The sequence below is a fragment of the Calypte anna genome, chromosome 4A (assembly GCF_003957555.1).
Source record: "Calypte anna isolate BGI_N300 chromosome 4A, bCalAnn1_v1.p, whole genome shotgun sequence".
In the NCBI taxonomy this organism is placed as follows: domain Eukaryota; kingdom Metazoa; phylum Chordata; class Aves; order Apodiformes; family Trochilidae; genus Calypte; species Calypte anna.
The window spans coordinates 4,384,243-4,410,598 of NC_044248.1; the positions used below are offsets into that span (position 1 = coordinate 4,384,243).

The window sequence follows — 26,356 nt, forward strand, 5'->3', positions numbered from 1 at the left end:
CTGGGCAGAAGGATCTCCACTGTCTCAGGCTTTTATTGAATCATTCTGCTTGAGTACATGGTGATGGGTTTGCACGTGTAGGGCCTTTGCTTCTGATCCTCTGACAGCACTGGAGTCAGGGATCAGGGTGATTTAACAGAGAGAAGAGTGATCAGAAGTCAGCTGAAGAGCTTTACTTCTGAGTGACAAGAGAGAGAACACAACACCAAGAGACTCTGCAGTGAAACAAAGGTTCTGGGTGGCAGAGCAAAGCCAAAGGACAATATTAAAGCCCAAACTCTTCAAACTCCTAAAAACCAATTAGTTAAGTTAAAAGTCTCAAAATCAGCTGTAGGGAAGAGTCATCTCCCTCCTGTTAAATCAAGAGGGGAAAAAAATGGTTTGATTTCAAGCAGCATAAGCAATCTGCTCTTCCCAGGTTGTAAACTTCCTGGGTTTTTAACATTTATTGTTATGAGAGAAATAAGTTGTTTCTCATCTGTGTTTACTTGTGCATCATCAAAGTTTTTATTGTCCTAAATATAAGGGGAGATTTAAGCATCATGAATCATTGCTGTGTAGGGCAGTCTTGGGGAAGAGATCTTTCCAGCCTGTAAAATCTGAATGTTCTCTGTAAATCTGTTGCTATGAAATGTGTGGCTTGCTCTCTCTCTCTCTCTCTCCTGAAATGTGTATTTCCATACCTCATAATGCACCAAGCAGCAGCCTTATTCTTGCTTTACTCTGCACAAAGTGAAAATGTCAAAAGTTGCACAATTTAATCACACTCGACAAAGCCTGTTGGGAAAAAAAGCAAAGATGGCTCATTTTGAGTATCTTAACAGAAGGCTTGAAATTTTTTAAAGGCAAAGAAAAAAACTTGGCACTTAACTCACTGCTTTTTTATGCATTCTGCATGCCATAATGAACTAATAAAAAGCTGCATTACTTTGTGTAATGCACATTTCCCATCCAGGAGGATTTAAGTCAGAGTGGTTATTTTTTACTGGTTATTTTAAACTGGTGGTTTACTATTTTTTTCTGCTGCAGGAAAAATAACAGTAGAGCTGACCATGTTTGTTCAGCTACAGATCCTGAGGAACAGCCCCTACTGGGGGTCTCCATTTATATTTTTTTTTTTTAATAGTCTCTACCAAAAAAAAAAAGGAACTTTTGACATGTCCACTACACCTTGTCCCATCCAAGCCCCAGGAACAAAAGGGTGACTGTGGCTTCCCCAGACACTTGAATTATTTAACTGTTAAATGATTAAAATGTCTTTTTTTTTTTTTTTTTTGTAATATATATTTAAGATTTATAATAAAAATGAAACATGGTTTCACACAAAGAAGAGAGAAGTTTGTCATTACAATGGAACTTCAACGTGCACCCACAATACTATGTTCTTCTACATCTTTTCCCCTCCCAAGCCAGACAGAAACATTTCTACTCTTCACTCCCAGTCACAGCAGCTTGGAAACAGCCAAGTTGTGTCACCTACTATGCTACGGTTTCACTCGTGATGCTCTGTGTTTCCAACAGTACCCAACCACCAACCATCCCCAACCCCACAGCTCTTCCTAATTAATTAAAAGGAGAAAATGGTAATGCAATAAAAGGAGAAAATTTAGGCAGATTAATCCCTCTGTTTTACCCAACAAATTACATGGTGGTCTATATCTACTGTGAGCAGGCTTCCTGCCTCTTTATGATGATCAACAGCTGTTGTTTCTCATTAAAACATCCCAGACTGTATAGATATATATTAATTAATTTTTTTTTTTACACTATCCTCAACATCCATCACTAAAACTTCTTTTTTTTTTTTTTTTTCCAGAGGGTCTATCTAGCTTGTGTTGCAGTGCACATCCTTACCAAGATGCTAAAGCCATGGTGGAACTGCAGTTAATAATAAAACACTGAGCATGCCTTGTTGCAGAGAACTTCATTAGCACTTACAAAGAAACAACAGTAGAGAAAAACAGAAGGAAAAAAAAAAAAAAATGCTATCTGACAGTTTCTTTCCCCCTACAGATCATTACATTATGCCCCTGACATCACTGCTACCATTCTTGCTTGAGCCAAAATTAAGTATTAAAGAGAGCTTTCAGCTAAAGAAGAGATCACTCCAGTTATGGCTGGGATGTTTCGGTTTGCAAAACAACAAAGAATTATTTTTTTTTTTAAAAAAACAATCATTAAAGTGTCAGTTCAGACAACAAAACACGTGATTTGCCTAAGGTGCAAGCCCTGAAAATCCACTGAAGAAATCTCTCATCATCCAGTGGCCTGCAAGAACAAATCTAACATTGGATTTCTTTTCTTTAACATTGAAAATGGTGTCAAAGCTCTAAAGCAATGCTGACAGGCACCTTGTTTTTTTTTTATGCCCATGAATGTTCTGCAGCAAGTTTTGGGTTGGTTTGGTTGTTTTTTGTTTTTTTTTTATTTTATTTTTGCAAAGCAGTATCAGCAAACAGAAGCAATTGCACCATAAACATGAGTAACCTCTAGATTTCCCATAATTTATATTTAATGAAAAGTTCCTTAAAGTCCCTCAGTTACCTTCCAATGACAGTGTTAATCTTTAGCTCCTCAATCTAAGCTGCTTTCTCAGCAGCCTCAGTCTCCTGCTGGGACAGTTTCTCCTCTGACAGTACAGTCATCCAGGGGGACACTGAGCGTGTGATGGTTTGTTTGGCCAGGTTGTAGTGGTTGATCACTGTGTAAAATTTCCCTCGAGCACTGGAGTCTTGCTCAGAGTAGTAGTTTTCCAACCCAGCTGGAATGCACTGATTATTCTGGAAAGAAAAAAATCCACCACTTAGATCACAGATATGCTCCCAGACACATCACGAGTGGGTTAAAGGGGGTTGGGATTGACTTTTTAAGTTTAATTTTATTTTTTTAATTTTTTTCCCTTTAGGCTAAGCTGACGTTTGCTTTCTGTGAGTCAAGATGCAGCATAAAGCAATTACCTACAGTGCTGTCCTGCTGTGTTCAAAACGTTCTGCCCTGTGATCCTTAAACTACTTTGCCAAGGAAAACCAAGCTGCATTAATATGCCAGAATAATTACCAGGCAAGAAACACTTAACATTATTTAAAAAAAATATCTCTATTCCATCAATATTGTGGATTTTATTTTTTTTTTTACCCCTACCCCACCCAATTCCAGCTGTTTGCTCTCCACTTCCAGCTGTCTGTACACCCCTAAAGTAACTTCAGACTTTGGATTCTGGGGGTTTTGTTCTGAAGGACCAAAAAATTAATTCAGTGGTGCCAAGGTACAAAGAGTTTTCCAGCCCAGTGAGTGAGAGACACGGGGAAAACAGTGAGGGGTGGCCAAGCTCTGTGACCTGCAATTGTTCTCACAGAGCTTGGCAAACAGAACTGAATATTGGTAATTTCTGAGCACAAGTACACATGGGAAAAAAAAATCAATTTTTAGGACTAGATGCAATCAGAAATGTGTCCACGTTTGCTTTTGGGTTGATTCTTGTCAAAAAAAAAAAAAAAATTAAGAAGTGGTATAGACAGTTGTAAGAATTTCAAGAGGTTTAAATTGTAAAGCACAAAAAGAATGGGGGGAAAAAATCCACCTGGCAGTGGTGGCTTAATATAAATTCTGCATTTTAAAAAGGTTAGAATGAAAAAAAAATAATAATAAAAAAAAGCAATCAAAAGGTATGAAAGAAACAAGCAAAACTTGCCCAAACACCCCCCATCAACAGCCCTACAGGTGTTCTCACCAACCTGCCTGCAGCCTGGTGGCAGAGCTGGAAGGGGACAGAGCTGGGAGGAAGGGACAGAGCTGGGAGGAAGGAAGAGAGCTGGGAGGAAGGGACAGAGCTGGGAGGAAGGGGACAGAGCTGGGAGGAAGGGGACAGAGCTGGGAGGAAGGGACAGAGCTGGGAGGAAGGGGACAGAGCTCGGAGGGGACAGAGTTGGGAGGAAGGGACAGAGTTGGGAGGGACAGAGCTGGGAGGGACAGAGCTGGGAGGAAGGGACAGAGCTGGGAGGAAGGGACAGAGCTGGGAGGAAGGGGACAGAGCTGGGAGGAAGGGACAGAGCTGGGAGGGACAGAGCTGGGAGGGACAGAGCTGGGAGGAAGGGACAGAGCTGGGAGGAAGGGACAGAGCTGGGAGGAAGGGGACAGAGCTCGGAGGGGACAGAGTTGGGAGGAAGGGACAGAGTTGGGAGGAAGGGACAGAGTTGGGAGGGACAGAGCTGGGAGGAAGGGACAGAGCTGGGAGGAAGGGACAGAGCTGGGAGGAAGGGACAGAGCTGGAAGGAAGGGGACAGAGTTGGGAGGAAGGGACAGAGTTGGGAGGGACAGAGCTGGGAGGAAGGGACAGAGCTGGGAGGAAGGGGACAGAGCTGGGAGGAAGGGGACAGAGCTGGGAGGAAGGGACAGAGCTGGGAGGAAGGGGACAGAGCTGGGAGGAAGGGGACAGAGCTCGGAGGGGACAGAGTTGGGAGGAAGGGACAGAGTTGGGAGGGACAGAGCTGGGAGGAAGGGACAGAGCTGGGAGGAAGGGACAGAGCTGGAAGGAAGGGACAGAGCTGGGAGGAAGGGGACAGAGCTCGGAGGGGACAGAGTTGGGAGGAAGGGACAGAGTTGGGAGGGACAGAGCTGGGAGGAAGGGACAGAGCTGGGAGGAAGGGACAGAGCTGGGAGGAAGGGGACAGAGCTCGGAGGGGACAGAGTTGGGAGGAAGGGACAGAGTTGGGAGGGACAGAGCTGGGAGGAAGGGACAGAGCTGGGAGGAAGGGACAGAGCTGGGAGGAAGGGGACAGAGCTCGGAGGGGACAGAGTTGGGAGGAAGGGACAGAGCTGGGAGGGACAGAGCTGGGAGGAAGGGACAGAGCTGGGAGGAAGGGGACAGAGCTGGAAGGGACACAGCTGGAAGGGGACAGAGGTGGGAGGAAGGGGACAGTGCCAGGGGAGTGCCAGCCCTGCCAGGCAGTGCTGCTGAGGCTCCCTCTGTCCCCAGGCAGCAGCCAGCACAGCCCCTGCCTCCCAGGCTTGTCTGGAGCAGCCCCACACACAGCAGATGGGGCTCAGCCCGGCTGAGTGAGAACTTTGTGCCTGCTCAGCACTGGTTTAAGGCAATGGAGCTTTCACTGTCATCATCATTGTAGGTGCCAGATACAAAAAAGTATCAATAAATAATGTAAAGATTTAAAAAATAATAAATAAATATAAACTAATATAATTAATATAATTAAATATTAAAAGTAAAATAAATTTTAAAATAATAAATAATAAAAACAATAAAATAATAAAAAATAATCCAAGACAGACTCATACAAATCCAAACAAAATACAAAAATACAAAAACCATACAATTCAAATATAATTAATATATAATTAATATAATTAAATATTAAAAGTAAAATAATTAAAAATAATAAAAATAATGAAAATGATAAAATAATTAAAAATAATCCAAGACAAAATCATACAAATCCAAACAAAATAAAAATACAAAACATACAGTCCAAACAAATATAACTAATATACAATGAATATAATTAAATATCAAAAGTAAAATAATTTTTAAAATAATAATAAAAATAATGAAAATAATAAATTAAAAATAATCCAAGACAACTTCATACAAATCCAAACAGAATATAAAATACAAAACATACAATCCAAACAAAAATGAATATAATTAAATATTAAAAGTAAAATAATTAAAAATAATGAAAATAATAAAACAATAAAAAATAATCCAAGACAAAATCATACAAACCCAAACAAAATACAAAAATACAAAACATACAATCCAAACAAATAATTAATTAATACATAATACCATAAATAATTAATATAATATTAAATTTAAAAAATAATAAATTATAATAATGAAAATAATTAATATAATATTAAAATAAATTTTAAAAATTAATAAATGCTAATAATGAAAAATAATCCAAGGCAGCTCTGGAATGGAGTTGTTTGATGTGTGCCACCTCCTGATGTGTTCTCCAGGCTTTCCCTGATCTCATTCTGATGGGATGAAGTGAGCACTGAGTGTGCAGTCTCAGCATCACTGCAGTGATTGTGTCCCCAGCCCGGGGGTGCAGCCCCAGTTCTAAACATTTACAACAGGGGAAGGGACACAATCTGCTGAGCTGCTGAAACCCACCAAGGAAATTCCAGCAATTGTAATTATTGGTGCTGAAGGCAAACCAAGGTGACAGCCACTCTAAGGAAAAAAAAACAAACCACAAAACCAAAAGCCACAGATTCTTTTGTTGCTTTTAGAAGCAATTTGCTCTGTAACAGGCAAACTGACTCAGTGGTGTTGGTTTTTTTGTAGTCACAACATGCACAACAGCTGCCAGAAGAAACACACAGCCCAGTTTCCATCTTGACCCTTTGTTTTTGCTCCTGGAATTTTGTGCTTGTGGAAAAGAGAGGGAAAAACCCTTTCATAGAATCCTAGAATTGGCTGGGTTGGAAGGGACCTCAGAGATCATCAAGTCCAACCCTTGATCCACTCCCGCTGCAGTTCCCAGCCCATGGCACTCAGTGCCACATCCAGGCTCTTTTGAAATATCTCCAGACACGGAGAATCCACTACTTCCCTGGGCAGCCCATTCCAATGCCTGATCACCCTCTCCAGAAAGAAATTCTTTCTCATCTCCAACCTAAACCTCCCCTGGCACAACTTGAGACCCTGCCCTCTTGTCTTGCTGAGAGTTGCCTGGGAAAAGAGCCCAACCCCCCCCTGGCTCCAACCTCCTTTCAGGGAGTTGGAGAGAGTGATGAGGTCTCCCCTGAGCCTCCTCTTCTCCAGCCTCAACACCCCCAGCTCCCTCAGCCCTGCTGCTGTGTACTGCCCCAGCACCAGCCCCTCAGCTCCGTGAGTGATGGAACTGATGCAGATTCTCATCCCACCTCCTGCCTGAGACCCTCAGCTTCTGCAGAACTCTCCTCTCCCCACCTTTTTTATTTGTTTCCACGGTTGTCAGGTGAGAGAAGGAACAAGGGAGGACACGAGGAGGAACTGGGATGTGCCAGTTCCATTCCTTTCCCAGCCCTTCTATTTCAGAAATAATTTATGGGTTGAGGCCTTTGCTGCTGGACTGTGTCTGCCTGGAGACAGAAAGACACCAACTCTGCTGGGTCAGTAATTCCCAAGGTAACAGAGGATGATGCTGTCTTTAATGCCCTGAGATGATTTTTTTGTGCTGTCCCTGAGGCTGACAGAATGCAGGAGCCTTGGCAAAGAGAGCCAGGGGGTGACAGATGCAGTGTGGAGCACACCAAAGAAAACTCTTCCAGGATGCTAAGTGCACTCCAGAGTCCTTCAGGAGAGTGATCTACACAAGAGCTGTACTGGGGCTGGGTCAGAAAGCTTGAGCAAGGACAAAACTGAAGTTTCAGATTGCTACACAAAGGAAAATAAGCACCTTTTTAATTAAACCTTCAGGCTCTTAAAAAAAAAAAACAACAAAACCCAAACCAGCACCTCTGGAGCTGCTCCGTGTCTGAGTATCAAAGCCTTCAGGACAGAAACCCAACCAGGTTCTGTGCAGAGTGTGACAGCTGGGACACTCCTATCCCCTTAAATGTTTTTGACAGCAGGAAGAGAAGACTCAAAGGAAGGGACAATGTGGGATGAAAGGAAGCAGAAGCAGCACATTGTTAGCAGAGATGTGACAGGGGGATGGGAGTGGCCAAGATCACATCCAGATCAAGCCAGAATCACATCCAGTTAGGCTCAGTGGGAAGAGTCTGCACTGCAGATTGCTCAAGGCCAAGAGAATCTTAGGAAACCAAGGCTCTTCTCCCATCAGACATGAGCACAGAAGGGTTTTTCAGTGCTCATATGAAACAAAAACACCAAAAAAACCCCAACAGCAGAACCAAAGGTTGGATCTCCTGAGTCCCAGCCAAGCATTCCAACCACGGGGTATTTTGCCCTTGAACCAAGGGAAAAAGCAGGAAGCTTAAAACTGAGTGCTTGGAGCCAAGGTAATCCAGCAGAGCATCACTGCCTGCAGCTCTGCACCAGATTCTTGTGAGATAAGTATTGGATGGATGAAGTGACAGAAGCAGAAGGCCTGAACAGGATGATCAAGGAGTGCTGAGGCAGCCAGTCCTTCTTAAACCCTTTTGAAGATCATGCTGTCCCCATATGATTCACCCCATGCCTCAATATTCTTAAAAAAAAAAAGAAAAAAAAGAGGGAAGAATGTCATCATCACTGCTATTTTCCTTTTTAATTACAGCCAAGTTCAACCCTCTTAAATTTACCTTTCAGGTCATAGCTGAGGAGCCAGCATGACCACCTCACAGGAATGGAGTGAGCCATGGCCTCCCTTCTGGTCAGCACCAGCACTGTTTCCAAAAATGTATTTTCCCTTTTTTTTGGCATCACTTTTGGCCTGTGGCAGTTGAGCACAGAGCTTGCTGTTCTAGAACAAGTTCTTTCTACAAAAATAACCCTAAGCCAATTCTGCTTTAATGAGAGCATCACTCTGCTGTTTCTTTGACACATATTCCAGTAATTTCTTTTCTTTTCCTCCAGGTTTTACCACTCTCTCCTTCCCTAAGACACATGAATTCAGAAAAACATGCCAACATGAGCCAATAAATGAGGACTTTGTCCAGACAAAGATGAAGTAGGTTTGAAGGACACTGGTGCTGGGACTCTGCTGTATTTTCAGTGCTTAAAGCATGAGCAAAAAAACAACATTATGAAAACTGTGCAAAAGCACCACCTTAATTAAAAATCAGGCAGAAAGCATGATAGCAGGAAGCAAACCAACCTGTGGAAATGGACACAAGAACACAAATTCCTCTGCAGTACAGCAGGACTTATGACTTAACTGAGGTTATGCAGGGAAGAGCACAGAGGTAGGATGCAATTTACCTTGAAAACAAATCCTTCTGGACAGGTATGATCATACTTGTAAACCTTGTAGACTACCAGAAATACAACACATGTTAGGAATGCAAGGGCAAAAAGGACCAGCATGGTTACCTGTAAAGAAAAAAAAAAACAATGTTAGTAATGCACTGCTTATTACACTGCTCTTTGTGGCTGTAGCAGCTGAAGTGCATGAATGCACTTTACAGTGAAACCAAGCAAAGGATAAAAAGAGCTTCTTAATTATTGAGGGAGAAGAGGGAAGCTCCTGCCTCCCCTTTCTCCAAGAGAAAGCAGCTGATCTGGTTGGTGGCTCTTTGCCTCTGTACTGCAAGGCTTTTTTTGGGTTGCATTTCTGCTCAGTGCACACAGGAGGCCAGGAAACACGTTCAGGTAACCACCTGCTGCTTCAGTATTGGGGTGATTCTGCAGTGGTAGCACAGGTGTCACCCAGGTAATACAAAAGTCACTTGAGGTAAGAAGAAAGTCATGTTTGTCTTCTCTTAGGATAAGAGTTTGCTGCACCTGGATGGATGGATGGATGGATGGATGATTGATTCCCCCCAGGAGGAATTCCCCCCAGGAATAAGCCCCCAGCAGCTGGAAACTGGAAGCTTCTTTAGGTGAGACAGGAGACAAAACCACCTCTAGAATTACCTCGCCCACTGGCAGAAAAAAGGCCAAGATTTTGGGCTAGCAGTTACACTGCAAAGCTTCCTAACAAATCCTGTTTAAATGTGTGGTTTTATGATTATAAAGCTTCTACTTTACAATTTGATGTGCAATGAGTAGCTCAAGATGACAGAGTAAGGGTAGCTGAGCTTGGGTTGTTTGGGGTTCTTTTGGCAAAGAAGCCAACATCTGCAACAGTGTAAGAAAGAGTAATAAGCAGAAACAAACAAGATTGTGGGAATAATTAAAACAAAGTGTAATATTGTCTAAATCTTAAAGGAAATAAAATCAGCCAAATATATATATATGTATTTTAGAAAGAGAATGTGGGCAGATCAGGGCCAATCATGCAAACAGGAATAACCTGGAACTTGAGGAAGCAATGAGAAAATAAAACAAAACACAAAAAACACAGATTTGCCTCTAAGTTAAAAAAAAAAAAATCATCACCACCACTACCACCACATGCTGGCTTTAGGATAAATCCCAGAACTAACAGGATTTGCAACACTGCAAACTGTGTGTGGCAGCAGGACCAATATGCTGAGGGATTGAGATCAACTTTTAGGGACTTCTCACACTGAAGAAATGAACATCACCACGAGCAGACAGCAGCAAGTGCCAAATTCCCTGTCTGAAATGAGGCTGGGGTGCTGCTGAAGCTAAGTTTACAAAGCTTTTGACAAAAAACAAGCCAAAAAAATAAGTAGGACTGGAGGAGAGGAAGGGAGAACTGCAGAGGAAAGGTAATTTAGCAGAAGGAATGTAGGTGTTAATGTAACAATGCTGACTGTAATGAGGGGTGGAGCAAAGGACCTTTCTGATAATAATAACAACATCTTCAGTTTGTCAGAACAATCACTGGATTACAAAACAAAACAAAACAAAACAAACCCAAAAAACCCACAAACCCAAAAAAAACCCAACACAAAACCCACCAAAAAAAAAATCATATTCTTAATTGCCCTCCAATACCTTCACATTGACATCAAATTGCAGATCCAATTTCTCTTTCCCCAGGTTTATGACCCATTTTTTATGACCTGTTTGCACACACCAAGTTGAACATGGACAGATCACCCCACCCTGCCAACCTCAGGTTTTTTTTCCTGACATGGCCCCTGTCTCAGTACATCCTGCAGGAATCCAAGAGATCAAGCACGTTTTCCTTCCTGGTCATTTTCTGTGACCCAGTTTAATAACAAACAACACAATGCCCTTCATGATATATCCCACACAGCCTTCCAGGAACATTATTTCCCATTCTGACATACAGATGAGGCCCTAGGAACAAACTGGAAAGTTAACAAAGTGGTATTGTAGTTGAGAGCAGGTAAGAGAGTAGAAAAATGTTTGCATTTCCACAATCACTGCAGAATCTCTCTCTCCACAGCCCCTAAGCTGTGTCTCAGAAATAGTTATGTTGTTTGAAAGAGGTCAAAAGCCCAACCAAGGTTGTGAGGATTGCTGGGGCCTGGCAAGTGGCAGAGCCACTGCCTCAGGGTGGATTTGCTGAGCCATGGAGCATTTCCCTGAGTGAGAGAGCTGTGAGCTCACTGCTCATCCAAGTCAGGTTCTTCCACTGCCACCATGAAGCCTCTGGGAAGAGCTCGAAGGCTCCTGGTTCACAGTTCTCACAGAATCTTTCTCACTTGCTGTGTTTCCTGATGTTATTTAGTATTAATATGTAAATTGTTACCCTCATTATCTCCAATAATTTGCAATCACACTCCATATGCACATCCCTAATCAAGCAAGCTCATCTCCTCCCTATTAGGAGAGAGGCCCTCTTCTTGTAACCATACTTTAAGGTATGAGAGTAACTGCTGTGTGAGGGACAGTCACACATGTAACCAAAACAGATGGAGGGAAATCCATCCAGGTGATCCTCACCACTTGCTAATCCAGCCCTCTTCTCCTTTTTTAAGCTGAAAATCCTTCAAAGAGCCACCTTCCCTCACTGCTCTAACACCCCATCACCAACAGCCCAGACCTTTCAGATCCCCAGGTTCACTTCTGAACCTCAGAGAGTCACCAGCAACACAGCACAGCCCCACCTCACCTCCTGAGCCCTCTCTTCCCAGAAATAAATCTCTTCCAGAAATAAAAGCATAGAAAGAGGGCAAGTGACCAACTGCACTTCAGACCACAAGTGCTGCCAAAGCTGGGGTTTTGTTGCTTCCTTCCACAGCAGCTTTGCACACTCACTATAAACTGAAGTTATTCACTATAAACTGAAGTAATTCTTTCTAGTGAGGCACTAGCAGCAAGTTGTCCTCTTCCTCTCTTCAAGGCAATGCATGAATTATCATGGTTGGAAAAAACCTCTAAGATCACCTTTAACATCCCCCCTCCTAGTAAGAAAAAATTTAAAAATATACAGATATATCACCATACCCACAAAAGAATGTTGTGAAGTGCCTCATCTACACAGTTTTAAAATACCTCCAGGGATGGTGACTCCACCACCTCCCTGGGCAGCCCCTTTGGTGCCTGACTGCTCTCTCAGCAAAGAAAATCTTCCTCACACCTCACCCAAACCTCCCATGGTACAGCCTGAGGCCACCTCCTCTGGTCCTGTCATAATTCACTTGGGAGAAGAAGCCAACACCATCCCTACAACCTCCTCCTTTCCTGACACTGCTCCCCAAGGCTGTAGTGCTGTGTGGGGTTGTTGTGGCAGGACCTGTGTGGAATTCCCCTTGTTACAACCTCATAAAATTGTCCTCAGCCCATCCATTCATCTTGTCCAGGTCCCTCTGCAGACCCTTCCTACCCTCAAGGAGACCAATCCTCCCACCCAAGCTGATGTCTGCAGACTTGCTGAGGAAGCACTCAATCCCCTCATCTATGATGAAGATCCTGAACTTCTCTTCCAGAAGGAAATCTTGGATCTCTTCTCCTTGTGGGAGCCAAGTGGCTGAGTGCAGGGCCCTGCACAGGGGGAGCAGAAGTCTTTAGAATGATTATGATCATTCACTGTTATCTCCTGAAGAACTACAAGGTGCCTGTCACACCACACAGCTGATGGGCTTTTAAAACACTGTTGGTGAAACACCTACAAGGTAGCAAAAAAAGCCATTTATTTTAAGTAGGAACTCAAAGCATGGTTTTGTTTTCATCTTGAGAATGTCTTTGTAAGTTGGTTTTAAGAGGCTGGCAGCACAACTAATGAACAGAGATGACAACCTGTGTGGCAGATCTTTGTACAGATTGCAAGTGAGGAGCAGAAGGACAACATCTAGCCAGAAGCCACTGCAGTAATCAAAATGAGAGATGACTAAAAAAATGAACCAGCAAAAAAAACCCCAAAACCACCCTGCCTTCAGTCTGTGTAAGCATTTAGCTGAACAAATGAAACTCACCAGATCTGACAGCTGCACTAACATGTAAGCAGCTCCTGACCATCAAGATCTGCTCCATCTTCCCAATCACTTCAACACGCTCTGCCCACTTTGTCTTCCCAACTTTACTTCACCTAAAAAGCCCTGCAAGCTGTTATTTTCTCCACCTGGCTACTGGAGTCTCCTCCTTCTTCACTTTGCTAATATTTACTGCACTCCCTTTTCAATCAAGCCAGAATATTATGGCAAATTTCATGGATTGCACCACCTGTGCCTGCTTCTCTTCACACCCTCTCCTGTCCTTTTCTGGACAAATCTCACACCATGTTTCAAGGGATGCACAAGGGATGTTTCAAGGGATGTGCCTTTTGCTCCTCTGAGCTCTGTCTCCATCCACTCTCCTGTCCCACCCAAGCCTGGGTGCCATCTGTTTTCCCTCTGCCTTCACCTCCACCTTTCTTGTGATGCCTCAAGCACACAAGCCCCCACCTAGGAGCATTCCTCTTGCTACAAGAAGTGGAACTAAAGTGGAACTAACAAGGACATGGAACAATTTTCACTGCTCAGTCACTGGCACTTGGTCACAGGCCTGCTCTGCATCTCTGGATTATCTATTTCAGTGGCAGCTGCTTTGGGAAGACAACTTTCAACTCCTGATTTGTCCTTACAGTGCTAGGCACTGAGCAAGAAGAGTGAAGACACACATTTTATAAAGCACCTTTCATCTGAAGTGATTTACAACCAATTTATTCTTTGCCCACCAGTGAAATGCAAAGCCCTCTGGGATGAAATTACAGCAGCTCTGTACAACCATTCAGGACAGGAAATTAAGATTATTGCTACCCAATTTAAACAAGAGAATTTTAGGCAGGCAGACTATAATTACAACAGATTGTGTCTGGCTGCATCCCATGGCCTAAAATTCATAAAACCTACCACACTGACTCCCCTGCAAATGGCTGTGACCTCCATTTCACCTCTCTTTACTGAAATCCTCCATCTCCAGCTGCACAATGCCCTCTACCAGCACATTAGAGAGCACTGAAATCAGCTCTCTGCCTCCCCTGACATCCCTGCTTTTCCAAACTGACATTCTCCTTTGCTATTATCTGGGCCTGTCCCTCGTTTACATGAAAGATGGTTCTGAAACAATGCACAGAAGGGTTTAGAAATGTTGCATCTGAAGTAAATGGCAACGTGAAAGAAAGGAAGAAAGGGAGGTTCACATCTATCCATTCAACATTTGACTCATCATTTACAAAGCAATCCAGATTACACAAAACAACTTGGTACAATTTTCCACACTTGCTAGGGAAATATACATCCATCTACAAGCTGAACAGTGACTCCAAAGACAACCTCATTTCAGAAGAGGCTCATTACATCAAGTCACAGGTTTAGCTATATGACTGGGATCTACTCAGCTCAGCTTCTTCACCAGAATATTCCCATCAAACTTTTGTCCTCAAAAGATGATGACAGTCTTGGGGCAGACTGTACAGAAAAAGCAGGAGATCAAAAGACTGTCCTTACCAAACTGAGATGACAAAGAGGCAGAGAGAACTGGATGGATGCTCACCTGCAGATGACTGGGGGTAGCAGCAAGAGAGGCAGACAGAATCACAAGGGATTCTGAACTGAAGCTACAGCCCCTGTGCTTATTAACAGTGACAGAACCATCCTGCCAGGGAGTCAATTAATGAAACCTCAGGGAGCTACTGTTAAGACAAAAACAGGTTAACAAGCCAGTGTCCTTCAGAGTGTTAGAGCACTGTGCTTGACACAGCTGCTCAGGGCAGTCACACAGCACCATGCATTAGCTTCTAACCTAGAGAGATCTGAGGAAGCAGTTCAAGAAGCCCTGTGGCCCTGAGATAAGAACCTTGTTACCTTCCCATACAAACCCAGAAGATATTACTGAGGCCAGGAGAAAAGCTAGGAAAAGTTACTGCAGAAGAGGAAAGGCTATGTTAAGTGTTACATCTAGAGAGAGAGCAAAACATCTGTGTCACCAGTGTCTCTGCTCCTGCTCTAAGATTGCCCATGGACACCTGACTGAGAGCAGGGGGTCTGCTGTTAGGCATCCACTTAAGTTAAATCTTCCAGCTCTTACTATAAAAAAAATCCTTTTAGCCAAAAATTTATCAGGAGGACTGTAAATGTCATGTCAGGGAATTATTAAACATTTAAAAAAAATCCAAAACCAACAAAAACAACCAGAAAAAATGACAGCTACCATGCAGTGCTATTACTTACATCAAGTGTTTTACAACAGCAGTTGCAACCTCTTTTTACTTTTCTTGTTTAAGGTAATAGTGGTAAAATTCAAAGCCTGCCAAATGCTTATGAGCAGCTTTAATCCTGTGAGTAGTTCTACTGAAGAAAATGGAGCTACTCAGAGCCATAAGTACTTGTCAACCTTCCAGCCCTAAGTGATGGACAGAATACACTGAAGGAAGTGATATTCTATGATTCTGTACCCTGTACAGGAACCAGCTGACATCCCATGCACCAGAACAGAACACCTGGAAGTAGGAGCAAAGAGCAACACACAAAAGTAATCCCACAGAAATCAAAAGAGAATTATTTTCCCTATCTCTGGTTATTTTTCCAGCACTAATAGTCATTGGTACAACTAAGAACATGTAAGAAAGTCTTCAGCCTTAAAATGAGCAGGTGAAACTGCAGGAATTGATTGTGAAGTCTCAATTCTTCTTTCATAACCTCATGCAGACATTTCAACAACTGTTTGCTGCTTGATAGTACATGGCTTGCACCATATGTTCTTGCCACCCAAAGCTGGAGGCTTTGTCTCTGCAGTTGGATATATGAAGAGATGTCAAGGATAAAGTCTGAAGAACTGAACTGTCTCTGAATGGAGCCAAATGGTTTAAGGCATTAACTTGGGTTTATTTAACAGCTTGAAATTTATTGGGAAATGTTTATGTATTTGCTTCCAATATAATTCTGAATGTTCTCCATTTAGGTTTCCCCAAAGACAGGAAAAAAAAACTCTCATGCTTTGAAACAGCAGACAGTTTTTGAAATTGGTGAGCTGGTGCACAATGGTCAATTGCAGCCCAGCTTCAGAGGTGGCAGAACAGAGATCTCACTACAAAATCCAACTGGAGTTTGTAATAATGCTGCTCTGTCAATGGAAGAGGCAAAGATTTGGCCTTGGGTAGTGGATACCATCAATTCCCCTCTACAATAGCTTTCTCTTATGTCCTGATCCATAAGACTCCTTTGAAATTATATTTCCAGCCTTGCTGTGTTATTCTGTAGAGCTGAAAATTCACAGGACAGAAGAATCTGCCTTATTCAAAGTTGCTTCTCCTGGTGTGAAGGATCAAACCCCCCACATCAGCCTACACTGTTCAAAAAACAAAGCCAAGGCTATTTCTAAATGATCTTCAGTGAAAAAAATCACATCTTCCTTGGTGTGGCTAGTGCCATAAAACTGAATTAAGTCAACAGGGTTCTCAGGAAGCCTTCACACTCTTCTGACAGTTTATGATTTGAATTCATAATGTGGCTAAATACAGGAAAATTATACTTGCTGTTTTCTTTGTGAACATCCTCAGCTCTGTTGTAATAACTGTGGTAATGTGGATTGAACGCAGGAAATATGTTTTTTTTAAGTTCTTATTCACCCAGCTGCTAAAATACTAAATGATCTACATGACACACATATGCTGGAGCTGCTTCATTTGTTGTAATGGGTAATTTCTCCAGAACAGCTTTAGATGATCTGCACTGGTGAATCTCCAAAGTGCAATCTGCTTCGTCCTTATTTAAGAAGTACATCTCAGAATACACATGTGAATTATTTGTAAATATGACTGATTGCTTTTATTTTTAGCACAAGGTTTGAGCCTCGTCTTGTGGCAAGCTTCTGCATCAGTGATGTACAAGGTTCAAGGCATTACAACATCATCTGAAGCTTCTCTCATGAACACGAGCCAGAGTCAATATCCTACCAGTTAAATAATGCATTTCATAATTATAGCAAATATTTAATTTTCAAACAAATATCCTTTTGCTCTCCCAGAATCAACAGCAGTGGTTAACATGATAGTTCACAATTAATAAGGACCCAGGAGAAAAACCTCACACAATCGGTACTTTTCATCTACATATTTATGAAATTTCATCAATTATTCATGTAATATTTACTACTGGGAGTGGTGAATGAGACAATCATCCCTGCTGGAGAACCAGTCAGTTCTCTTTAAAACGTTGCAAGCAGCGTAATTCAATTCTAAAACTGCTAGATTAAAGGACATTTTTAGGACATGAATGTTCTACATGAAACTATTGTTTTCAATTAACTGAACCACAATTTTCCTAATTGATCTACCCCCACACTCTTCATTAAAAAGCCAGACTCAGAGCCACAGTGTGAATCACCCTTTAATTCCCAAGAGATATCAAATCTTACTGAAACCTCTCTCTGATGCAGTAGTTACCAAGCAGCAAAACCTAGCAACCCTGTAGTATGAGATTAATCCCAGAGTGATTCTCAGAAAGTAACATCTAAAAGACATTTTATTTAAGTATGCCATCCAAAGGTACATAAAAGTGCAATACAAAAATGCTCTGGCTTCTAACTGTTCAGATATAGATATTAGGAAAGACTACCTAACAGCATGATGAGCTGTTTGGTTTGTTCAGCAAGGCTTCACTTGCTCAGCACAGCTCTCCCCCAAAAAAAAAAAGACAGAAAGAACCCAGATCTACAGAGAGATATGTAAAACATTTAGATGTGACTAAGATATTAAAAACCCTTCCTTATCTACAATTCAGTGTTCAAGTGATGAAATCCCTTAGTCCCTACAGCTACTGCAAAATTCCTCAGCTAGAGGTTCTGTTCAGTGGCTTGGAATAGAAGACCTAACAGGGTACTCCAGCTTTCCCCCCTTTCTCTTCTACAACATATAAGCAATTTCAGATCTCCTCAGTGTGAGCAGGACACACACTGAAGTCAGACAGAATTAAGGACCTCCTTGTTCTGAGCTGCCCATCTTACCCAACAATAGAGTGCTCACAACCCTCACCCCAGAGGAAGGGGATTACTCTCAACGATTGGTGCCACGGTGCCAGGAGGAGAAAGAGAAGAACGTTCCTCAGCAGGCAGCATTTTCCCTGAGGGATGGGATGTCCTTGGTCCAAATCAGGGAACAGAAAAACTGGAACTAGGTTTCTTAACTCCTTAGGAAATCCCTGCCAGGCCTCAGAACATCTCTTATTAACCATCTGGGGTGGCTTACCCCACACAGCTGACTGAGAACCTACCTGCTTCACTCAAGACTCCACCAGGTGACCTGCACTTAAAACATTTTGTCCTGACAACACTCTGCCAAGTTCCTTTGCAAATGCAGACTAAAACACCCAACCTAAAGCACCCTGAGCCTTCATTTTGTCTGCTTTGCAAACAATTCCACAGAGGCATATGCCCTTCTGAAAGGAGGCTTGGGCATTTTTTAGAACCACTGATCAAGCACAGCTTTTGTGGTTTTATTCTTCAAATTACAGAATTAGAATCTTTGGCTGTACCCTAAAACTCCTGTTATGCAAACAGAGGTTAGAAGTGCACAGTATAAACAGAATCCCAGTTTTACTGAAACTGTATTTTTTTCCCTCATACTTAACATCAGGCTTTTCCAAATGTACTTGTGCAATCAACAGTGTGGTTGCCTCCTGTTTAAAAGTGCTTTGGCATCCTTGGGTAAGATGCCAAATTAACAGCACTGAAAAGCTAAGAGAACAGGATAGGAAAGAATGAGCTTAAGTGCCAACTTTCCCCCTTTGTTTTATTTGCACAGAGCAAGAAAACCCATCCTGCAGTGACAAGGGGGAAAGGTAATTAATTCCTTGCACCACTGAAGCATTCATCTTTCCTCTGAGAGTACTAAAGGGAGTAATAGGGATGTGGGCACTAAGGAGTAAATCTGAGTTAGATTCTTGCTTAAATGCCATCTGCCAGGAAATCTCCTTGTCACCAAGCTGCAAGATACAATTGGACCAGGAAAACTGATAGCAAAGAGCTCTGGTACACATCCCTGAGCTGCCAAGTCATACATTCAACCATGAAAAAATACATAATGGACTATGACAGTGCTTTTAAGCAAATGGTTTGGCCACGGTGAGAAATAATAAGCCAAAAACAAAACCCCCAAATACTTCTTGTGGTTCTTGCCCTTCAACACTAACAGGATTTTTATCCATGTCAGGAGAGCTACCTGTGTGCAGCCCACACACACACACCCTGCTCAGCCACCTTCTGAAAACCACACACTGACAAAAGTGCCTTTTGAATTCATCTGCCAGCAGATCCACAAGCAATAATGCTGCCAGATCTGGTTCTGCTGCTAATTGCTAAACACTGAACTGTTAAAAGGTTGAGTTTCTTTTTCTTACATCCAGCTAAACCCACAACAGCCACTCTTTTAGTTACAGCCAGTTTTCACTACTACCAGCCAGTGATTTGAAGCACCTCAGCAAGCAGCAGTAAGTCATTAAAATCTGCAGATAGCACTGCTTACCTTAAATCTTTCTGAAACCCCTTCAGTGATGCTGATTGTGAATTCAGCTATTTTAGGAGTACGGAATTTTCCCTTCTTGCGATCAGGTTCATATTCTGTTTTCGTTTTGACCACAACCTTTAAGGAAAAAAAATAAATAAAATCAAAAAGCTGTCAGCTGAAACTAGCTGCAGGAATCTCATTTATTTGTTAACTCTTTTTTTTTTTACTAGGCAAGCATCTACACAGTTCAAATACAAATCATGAAGCCCTTCCCCACGTTTCTCCTTGCATCTTTCAAAACCAGCCACATCCATTTGCTTCAGGAGATCCCATTTTTGGGATTAAAAACTGCAAACCAGTAGGATTAGGCAATTATTGAAGAGGTCTTTGATGGCAGGGTTCTGAGTTTAAAAGAAATGAAGCAACACATCCAGCTACTTTGTGCCAGACTACAGCTTGTGACACTCTTTATTTTTAACATCCAAATTTTGAATAATCAGCTGCAAGCAACGAGGTGCACACAAACCCTTGTGTTAATGAGATTTCTTAAAACACCCAAGGCTCTTCAGTTTATTCCTTGCTGTGAGCTACTGTCCCAAGCTATGCAATTTAGCACCTTACCTGTGTTCCTGAAATATCCATTACGTCAGTCACATCTCTAGTGCTCTCCTCTGCATTCCAACTGTACAAAATTTTCACATACCTAACCTATTTGCCTCGTTTTTGCCTTCTGCAATTCTTCAGGATCTGTTTCAAAGTATCCCTCTCAAGACAGGGTGCAGGTTACCATACTCAAAGCACTATTAAAATCTGTTCAGTTTCCTCTGCTCTTCCAAAGAACAGAAATCTAGACTATTCTAGACTTTTAAAACCAGATTCTATCATTAGAGCAGCCAGTGGCATCAACAGCAACCACATTAGCCTGAAATTAAGATTGGGATACTTAAGAGGCAGACAGGGACTGAAATTAAAGCTTTAGGTTGCCCTCTCCTCACTTGCCTGGACTAGACTCACTGGACCTAGACTCAGCACCACAAAGCTTATTAGACACTTCCACAGCCTTACACATATATATGCAAGCCATAGTAGTTTAGAAACTACTTATTTTCAATGAGACAGGAACCATTTAACTTTATAACTGCCCAACAGTATCGTGGAAGCAAGCTGAAGATTTTGGGGATTTTTTTTTTAGCATTTTACTTCTCTTCCTCCCCTTAATGTTGCATAATCTCAGGCAACTCAGATCACATTCAGCTGACACTGAACATAAGTTCCACCAGCTCGGTTATGCAATGTCTTCTTTTGTTTAACATACCTAAGTATGAATTTAAATCAGTTCATCCTATTAATTTAGGAGCTGTCAAAATCATCAAATCCTGAGTGCTGGAGTCCTGTTCTAGAAGTTATGCTTCTCTGCCACACTGGAGCCTTGTAAGGGAATAATAAGCATTGCTACATGAAGCATGTACTCCTCTTCATTATACAGGAGTGTCCTCGTACTTCAGAATTTGATTTGTGTGTCAATCTTGACTTAATACCCTTCCTTCACATCAGCAGCTCTGCTACTGCCACTGAGTCTGTAGCAACAAGGAAAGACACTCAGACACGACTTCACCAGGCAGCTGCAGGAGTCAGCAGACCAAATTTATGCACGTTTTTATTTTTTCCCCATGTTTGCAAGAGGGAAGAAAGGCTAACAACAAAAAAACAAAACAAAACAAAACACAGCCAGTGGAAAGAATGGAAGAGCCAATCAAAGATCCCTTTATTTAAGCTTCTAGTCTAGCTCTACATTTCTTTTCATCAAGGGCTGATGACTTGAAGGTGAGAGGGGTTCTGCCCCGTTCTAACAGGAACAATCAGGCTGGCATAGAACCTCCTGGGTTCACCAGAGGCTCTGCTCAAGTTAAACCTATTACTTGTACAGCTCCCCAGCTCAGACTCCTGCTTAGCAATGCAGTAACACAGCAAATTCCTTCAGAGATTGGTCCTGGTTAATTGGTTATATCCAGTCACCAGTTGGCAGGCGTATCAGACACAGGAAGACTTAACTTGTTCTAAAGCCTTAGGGTGCAATTTTGTCCTCAGTTACCAGATTTACACTCATGTAAACCAAGGGCAGAAAACGGACCCTCAGGCTCTCCAGCAGCTGTTACAGCTTATTGCATTTCTGCCTGCCAACTGGTCACCACGCAGAATGCTACTGATAGCAATTAAAATGGGAGGTCACAAAGGTGTTTATATTGCCTACAAGCAACACTCCACCCAGGAAAAATCTCACAGGCTAAAATTATTTACCTCAAAAACAAGATGATGTGATTTCTTTTGAGCTATGAGGGATGTAGAGCTATCACTCTATCCAGAAGTAGAACTGAGCTCATGGAGGGCACAATGACAAAAATCAGCCTGAAAATATTACTGACCAATTTCCCAGTTAATTTTGTAGTTTTCAAAGACAGCAAAGCTTTGCCAGATGCATGAGAAAGGTGCAAGTATCCTCTCAAAATAGGATACTCAAAACAGAATACAGTATCTTAAAAGTATCCCAGTCCTAAGTAAGTCTTACCTGTAGTAACACTTCAATGAATTCTTTACGGTGAGAATAAACATGTTTACAGGCTAACATATCAGTGAAATCCTTAAAATTAAATAATTAGTAGTCAAACCATGAAATGAGGAATCCAGGATGTACAATTCCCTTCCAACCTGTGAGCAGCAGGGGACTGCCCCTTCCAGACACAGGGCACCTGAATCACCTATCTGGAGGGGTTTGAACCAAATAAATTGCCATGGACAAAACTCAGTGGCCTGATTTTGTTATTTCATCTGGGGCTAGCATTAATATCCTACTGAAGCACAGGACTATGGAATTTCTTTCTCTCTGTGGCCTGTCTGCCCGTGTACATCTTGCAGAGACATAAAGCAGTGCTAGATCCTCCTGTTAGGGGGGATTTTTCTGGACAGAGAAAATTCACATCACTCACAGAGAATACACCAGAGCTTCCAGATACAAAAAAGAAAGATACAGAACAGGAAGGGCTATGACAATACAGCACAGAGAAGCTTGCAGCTGTGTGTATATTTCATATAGAAGCACTGACATCTATATATGCCTACGTTAACATTTCCCACAGCTTTTCAATGCAAATCACTACTACAGGATTTTCATTAGCTTAGCTATTAGGTGGGGTTTTTTTTTCCCCAGAGGTAACAACACGCCTTAAAACACCCTCATTTGCTTGACATTTCTGTGCTGCTTGTTACATGTAACCTATTCTTTTGTTGTTTGCCTGCGATTTGGGTGTGATTCTCTGGGGTGGAAACTAAAGCTTACTGTACCTTATCAGGAGGTGGGAACTGGAGCTGATTGACATCCAAGGGTGTGATCAGGGGGATGGTGTCAAATCCATCCTCCAAAAGGGGCTGCTTTGTGCTCTTCTCGCTGAAATTATTCCCCAGTTTCACCATTCTTCCAGGATAGAGGGATTTTCTGCAGGCACACATGCAGAGAGATGCAAAACGTCAGAAATTCGGAATGCACCCAACCTTTTTTTTTTATTATTTATTTTTTATTTCCCAGGTTCTTACAGCGAGGTGGAAAAAATTTAATTAAACAAATAGAAAATTATACATTAGTCTCTGCGACTCGGTTACATTTTGGCGGCTCGGGAAGTAAGAACCAAAAGCCGGCGTTTTTACTGCCCGAGTTTAAATTCAAATATAATTTACATAATACACACTTCATCGAATTAAAAAAACCTAATACACCCCCAAAATTCCCCATCGCGTTACCCTGATCCCAGCCATCCCTTCCCGCACGGCCCCGCCTGAGGCATCGCCCCTCAGCCCTTGGGGATCGAGCGGGCTCCGCTGCTGACCCCCGCCCGGGCTCCACCGCCGCAGCTTCCCAGCCCGGTTCCCCCCGGTTCTTCCCAGGTTCCCCTCGCTCCCTGCTCCCCCACATCGCGGCCATGTCCGGGGGATACCCCTCGCCCTCCTCCCTTCGCGCCGCGCCCCGCCATGGCGCTCCCCGGCCTCCCCTCAGAGGGGACACGGCCACACCGGCATCGCCGCCGCCGCGGCTCCCGACCCCTTTCCCTCAGGGGAGACCGTCAGGAGAAAAGCAGCGGCTCCGCCACTCACCGCCGCGGCTCCCGGCCCTTCCGTAAGGGACGACGAGGTGTGAGGCAGCGGCCCCGCCGCGGCTCCCGGCCCTTGGTCGAGGGGTGAGGAGGGGGAAGGTTTGGGGAGAGGGGGGGGGGAAAGGCTGCGAGGCGTCGTTCCGCCGGCGGCCCGCGCAGCAATGGCGGAGGAGGGAGGGATGGAGGGAGAGGGATGGGGTGTGCGTGTGTGTGTGTGTGAGGCGTGAGGCGGCGGCTGTCCCTCCGCGGGGTGACTCTTAGGCGGTGATGCAGCCGCCGCCGGAGTGAGGGCAGCTCTGGAGGAGCAGCACAAAGGGGCCCCGCGGGGATCGGGCGGGCGGTTCCCCCCCCCCCCCCCCCCCCCCAAGGCAGCCGGCGACTGGCGCAGCGGCAGCAGGTGGAGGAGGAGGAGGCAGCGGGGGGACGGGACGGGACGCACCGCCCTCCGCGTCCCGCCCCTGGTACCGGGGTGGTGGTGGTGGATGGAGGGATATGGATGTGGTGGATGTGGCAGTCCCCTGAGCTATCGGCTCCGGGCAGGGAGCGGGGATGCCGCCGCCCTGCCCCTCATGGCAGTCCCTGAGGTGGGGCGTGAGGGGAAGGAAGGCGGGAAAGGGGCCCTGGGGTCCCTCGGTGCCTCAGGTGGGCGAACTGCAGGAAATGAGGGGGAGGTGGGAAGGGGACCCCGGAATGGCCTTCCCGCCTCCTGGGCTGCGAGTCCAGGGGTTTAGAGCCGGGGAGTAAAGCTTCCTCCTTAGCTTTTCTCCTTTTTTTCTTTAATTTCATCCCCCTGCTGCTCTTCGTGCAGGGAAAGGGGCGATGGTGGTCGTCGTGGCCTTGAGACCCGAGTTCTGCAAAAGGAGGGGGAAAAAATGGGAATATTGAAGCGGCGTCACTGAAAGGTAAATGGGTATTGCAGGGTTGCGCAGCCAGAGGGAGAGAGGACATCTTATGATCTCGACTGTCTAAAAAAGAAAGAGAAAAAAAAAAAAAAAAGAAGTGATTCATAATCACTGTGCTGTCTCCTCTAAGCCAAGGCAACCAGCCTGCTGGTTTTGTGCATCTCAGCTGGTGGAGGGAAAACCACTGTAGGCAATGCAACAAGTGACTGGGATGGTAGGCAGCTCTTGAGAGAAGAGGCAGAGAGAGAGGTGCTCAGCCTAGAGCCAGCTTTGTGCTTCCAAGCCAAAAGAGCCTCTTCTTCCAGTTGGGAGCATGAGCATAGCATCTCTCTTCTCCTTTCTGTGCTTTGTAGGCAAAATATTGCAGAGTATTAAAAATTCGATTGTGGTAAGGAACTTGGGAGTGACTGCGGTTCTTACTTAAAATTTTCTTGCTCTCAGAGCATCACTGGTATCTTATTCTACCATTCAGACATGATTTTTCTTGATACGATAGGTGCAGGGGCTGAAGGTTTGTTTGAGCTTGGGATTCAGCTGTCTGTCCACATAAATGTTGAACATTGCTGATGCAAATATGAACTGCAGATAAAAGTCAAATTATGCTGATCACATCTTCCCCTAGGAAGTGGTATGTTACAGACATGGCTTTTGCTTTGCACTTAAAAGCACCAGACACTGGTCAGTGGTGACTAAATGTCTGCTGGTTCTAAAATGAGCATGGCTGTCATCAGAGAATAGTTTGGGTTGGAAGGAACCTGAAGGATCATTTGGATCAGGTGTTGTCAGCAAACGTGCTGAGAGTGCACTCAGTTCCACTGTCCATGTCACTAGTAAAGATGTTCAACAGCACTGGTCCCAGTACTGACCCAGTACTGGTCTCCACTTGGATATTGAGACCAGTTGTCTTTGAGTGTGCCCATCCAGCCAGTTCCTTATCCACTGAAGCCAATCTGTTACCCATGTGTGTAGACAGAATACCAGATATATTTCAGCAATAAGCCCTTCCATGTACAGCTCAGAATTTTATGTCTTTAAGGGGGATTTAGACTTTTTTTATGCAGACTATGGCAAACAAAGTGTTTGTTTGTTTGTTTGTTTGTTTGTTTTAAATGTTAAACCCACCCATATGTTTGTGAGTATTGTTTTTAATCTAAGAATTTTACTTTGTGTGAAATTCATGTGAGCCATCTACATCCTTTTTGGCTCATGTGTAAGTTCTTCAGTGAGTGTTAAGAGTACAAAAGAAACCTGAGTTCAATTGCAGTCACTGGAGTATGTCCTGTTGTCTTCAGTGGAGTCATAATTTCACTCACTTTTCATAGGAGAATCTCAGCAAATCTGAAGCAGAGTCAGTGAAAAAAAAATGTACTCAAGACTTTAACATTCTATTGCTATAAAATCCCAATCTTAGAGTTTAAAATGATAATATGATTTTGTTACTGTTCTCTTAAAGAAAGATGTCCTGGTTCCTGTCATCTTTTTTGTTTTCTCTTTGGCAAATATTTTCTTTTTATCCTTTCATTCTCAGAGGGCAGAAAACAATGGACTTTTCTTTGCTGGCTTTTTTTATTTTTGGGGAGGTGGTGGTCATAAACATCACTGATAGTGCTCAACAGAGCTCTGAGAAGTATGACTTAATTAGTTAAACTGCTGGCTGGATAACTACCTCTGCAGCAGCCAGATAAACATCCTGGAAGATGGGAATTATTAGTGGGATAATAGTATTTTTAAAACCTGCTCAGTTGAATAGCTTACTTATATTGAACAGGAGACTCAAAAACACAAAACTCAAGAGACTCAAGAACACAAAACATTTTCAAGGTAGTAATTGATTGTTGTGCCTCTCAGTTACTGAGCAAGCTGGTCTGATTTGGTTGTTATTGAGGATCATACAAAATAG

General features: G+C 43.3%; 2 protein-coding genes across 2 annotated transcripts in view; one reads left to right on the forward strand and one right to left on the reverse strand.

Moving 5' to 3' along the window:
- STX18 (syntaxin 18) overlaps positions 1 to 1,906 on the forward strand; it is a 58,593-nt gene extending 56,687 nt beyond the window's left edge. Inside the window, exon 12 of the mRNA XM_008496135.2 lies at positions 1,817 to 1,906. The gene's annotated coding sequence lies outside the window, so the exon portion shown is untranslated. The remainder of the gene's footprint in view (positions 1 to 1,816) is intronic.
- Positions 480 to 23,686, reverse strand: NSG1 (neuronal vesicle trafficking associated 1). The gene is made up of 6 exons (XM_030450146.1): positions 23,556 to 23,686; positions 22,752 to 22,902; positions 19,431 to 19,547; positions 8,873 to 8,983; positions 2,545 to 2,780; positions 480 to 777 (listed from the first exon to the last, which is right to left on the reverse strand). The coding sequence occupies exons 2-5, from the start codon at positions 22,878 to 22,880 to the stop codon at positions 2,580 to 2,582; spliced, it is 558 nt and encodes a 185-aa protein (XP_030306006.1). The 5' UTR covers positions 22,881 to 22,902; positions 23,556 to 23,686; the 3' UTR covers positions 480 to 777; positions 2,545 to 2,579.
- Between the last annotated feature and the right edge of the window lie 2,670 nt (positions 23,687 to 26,356).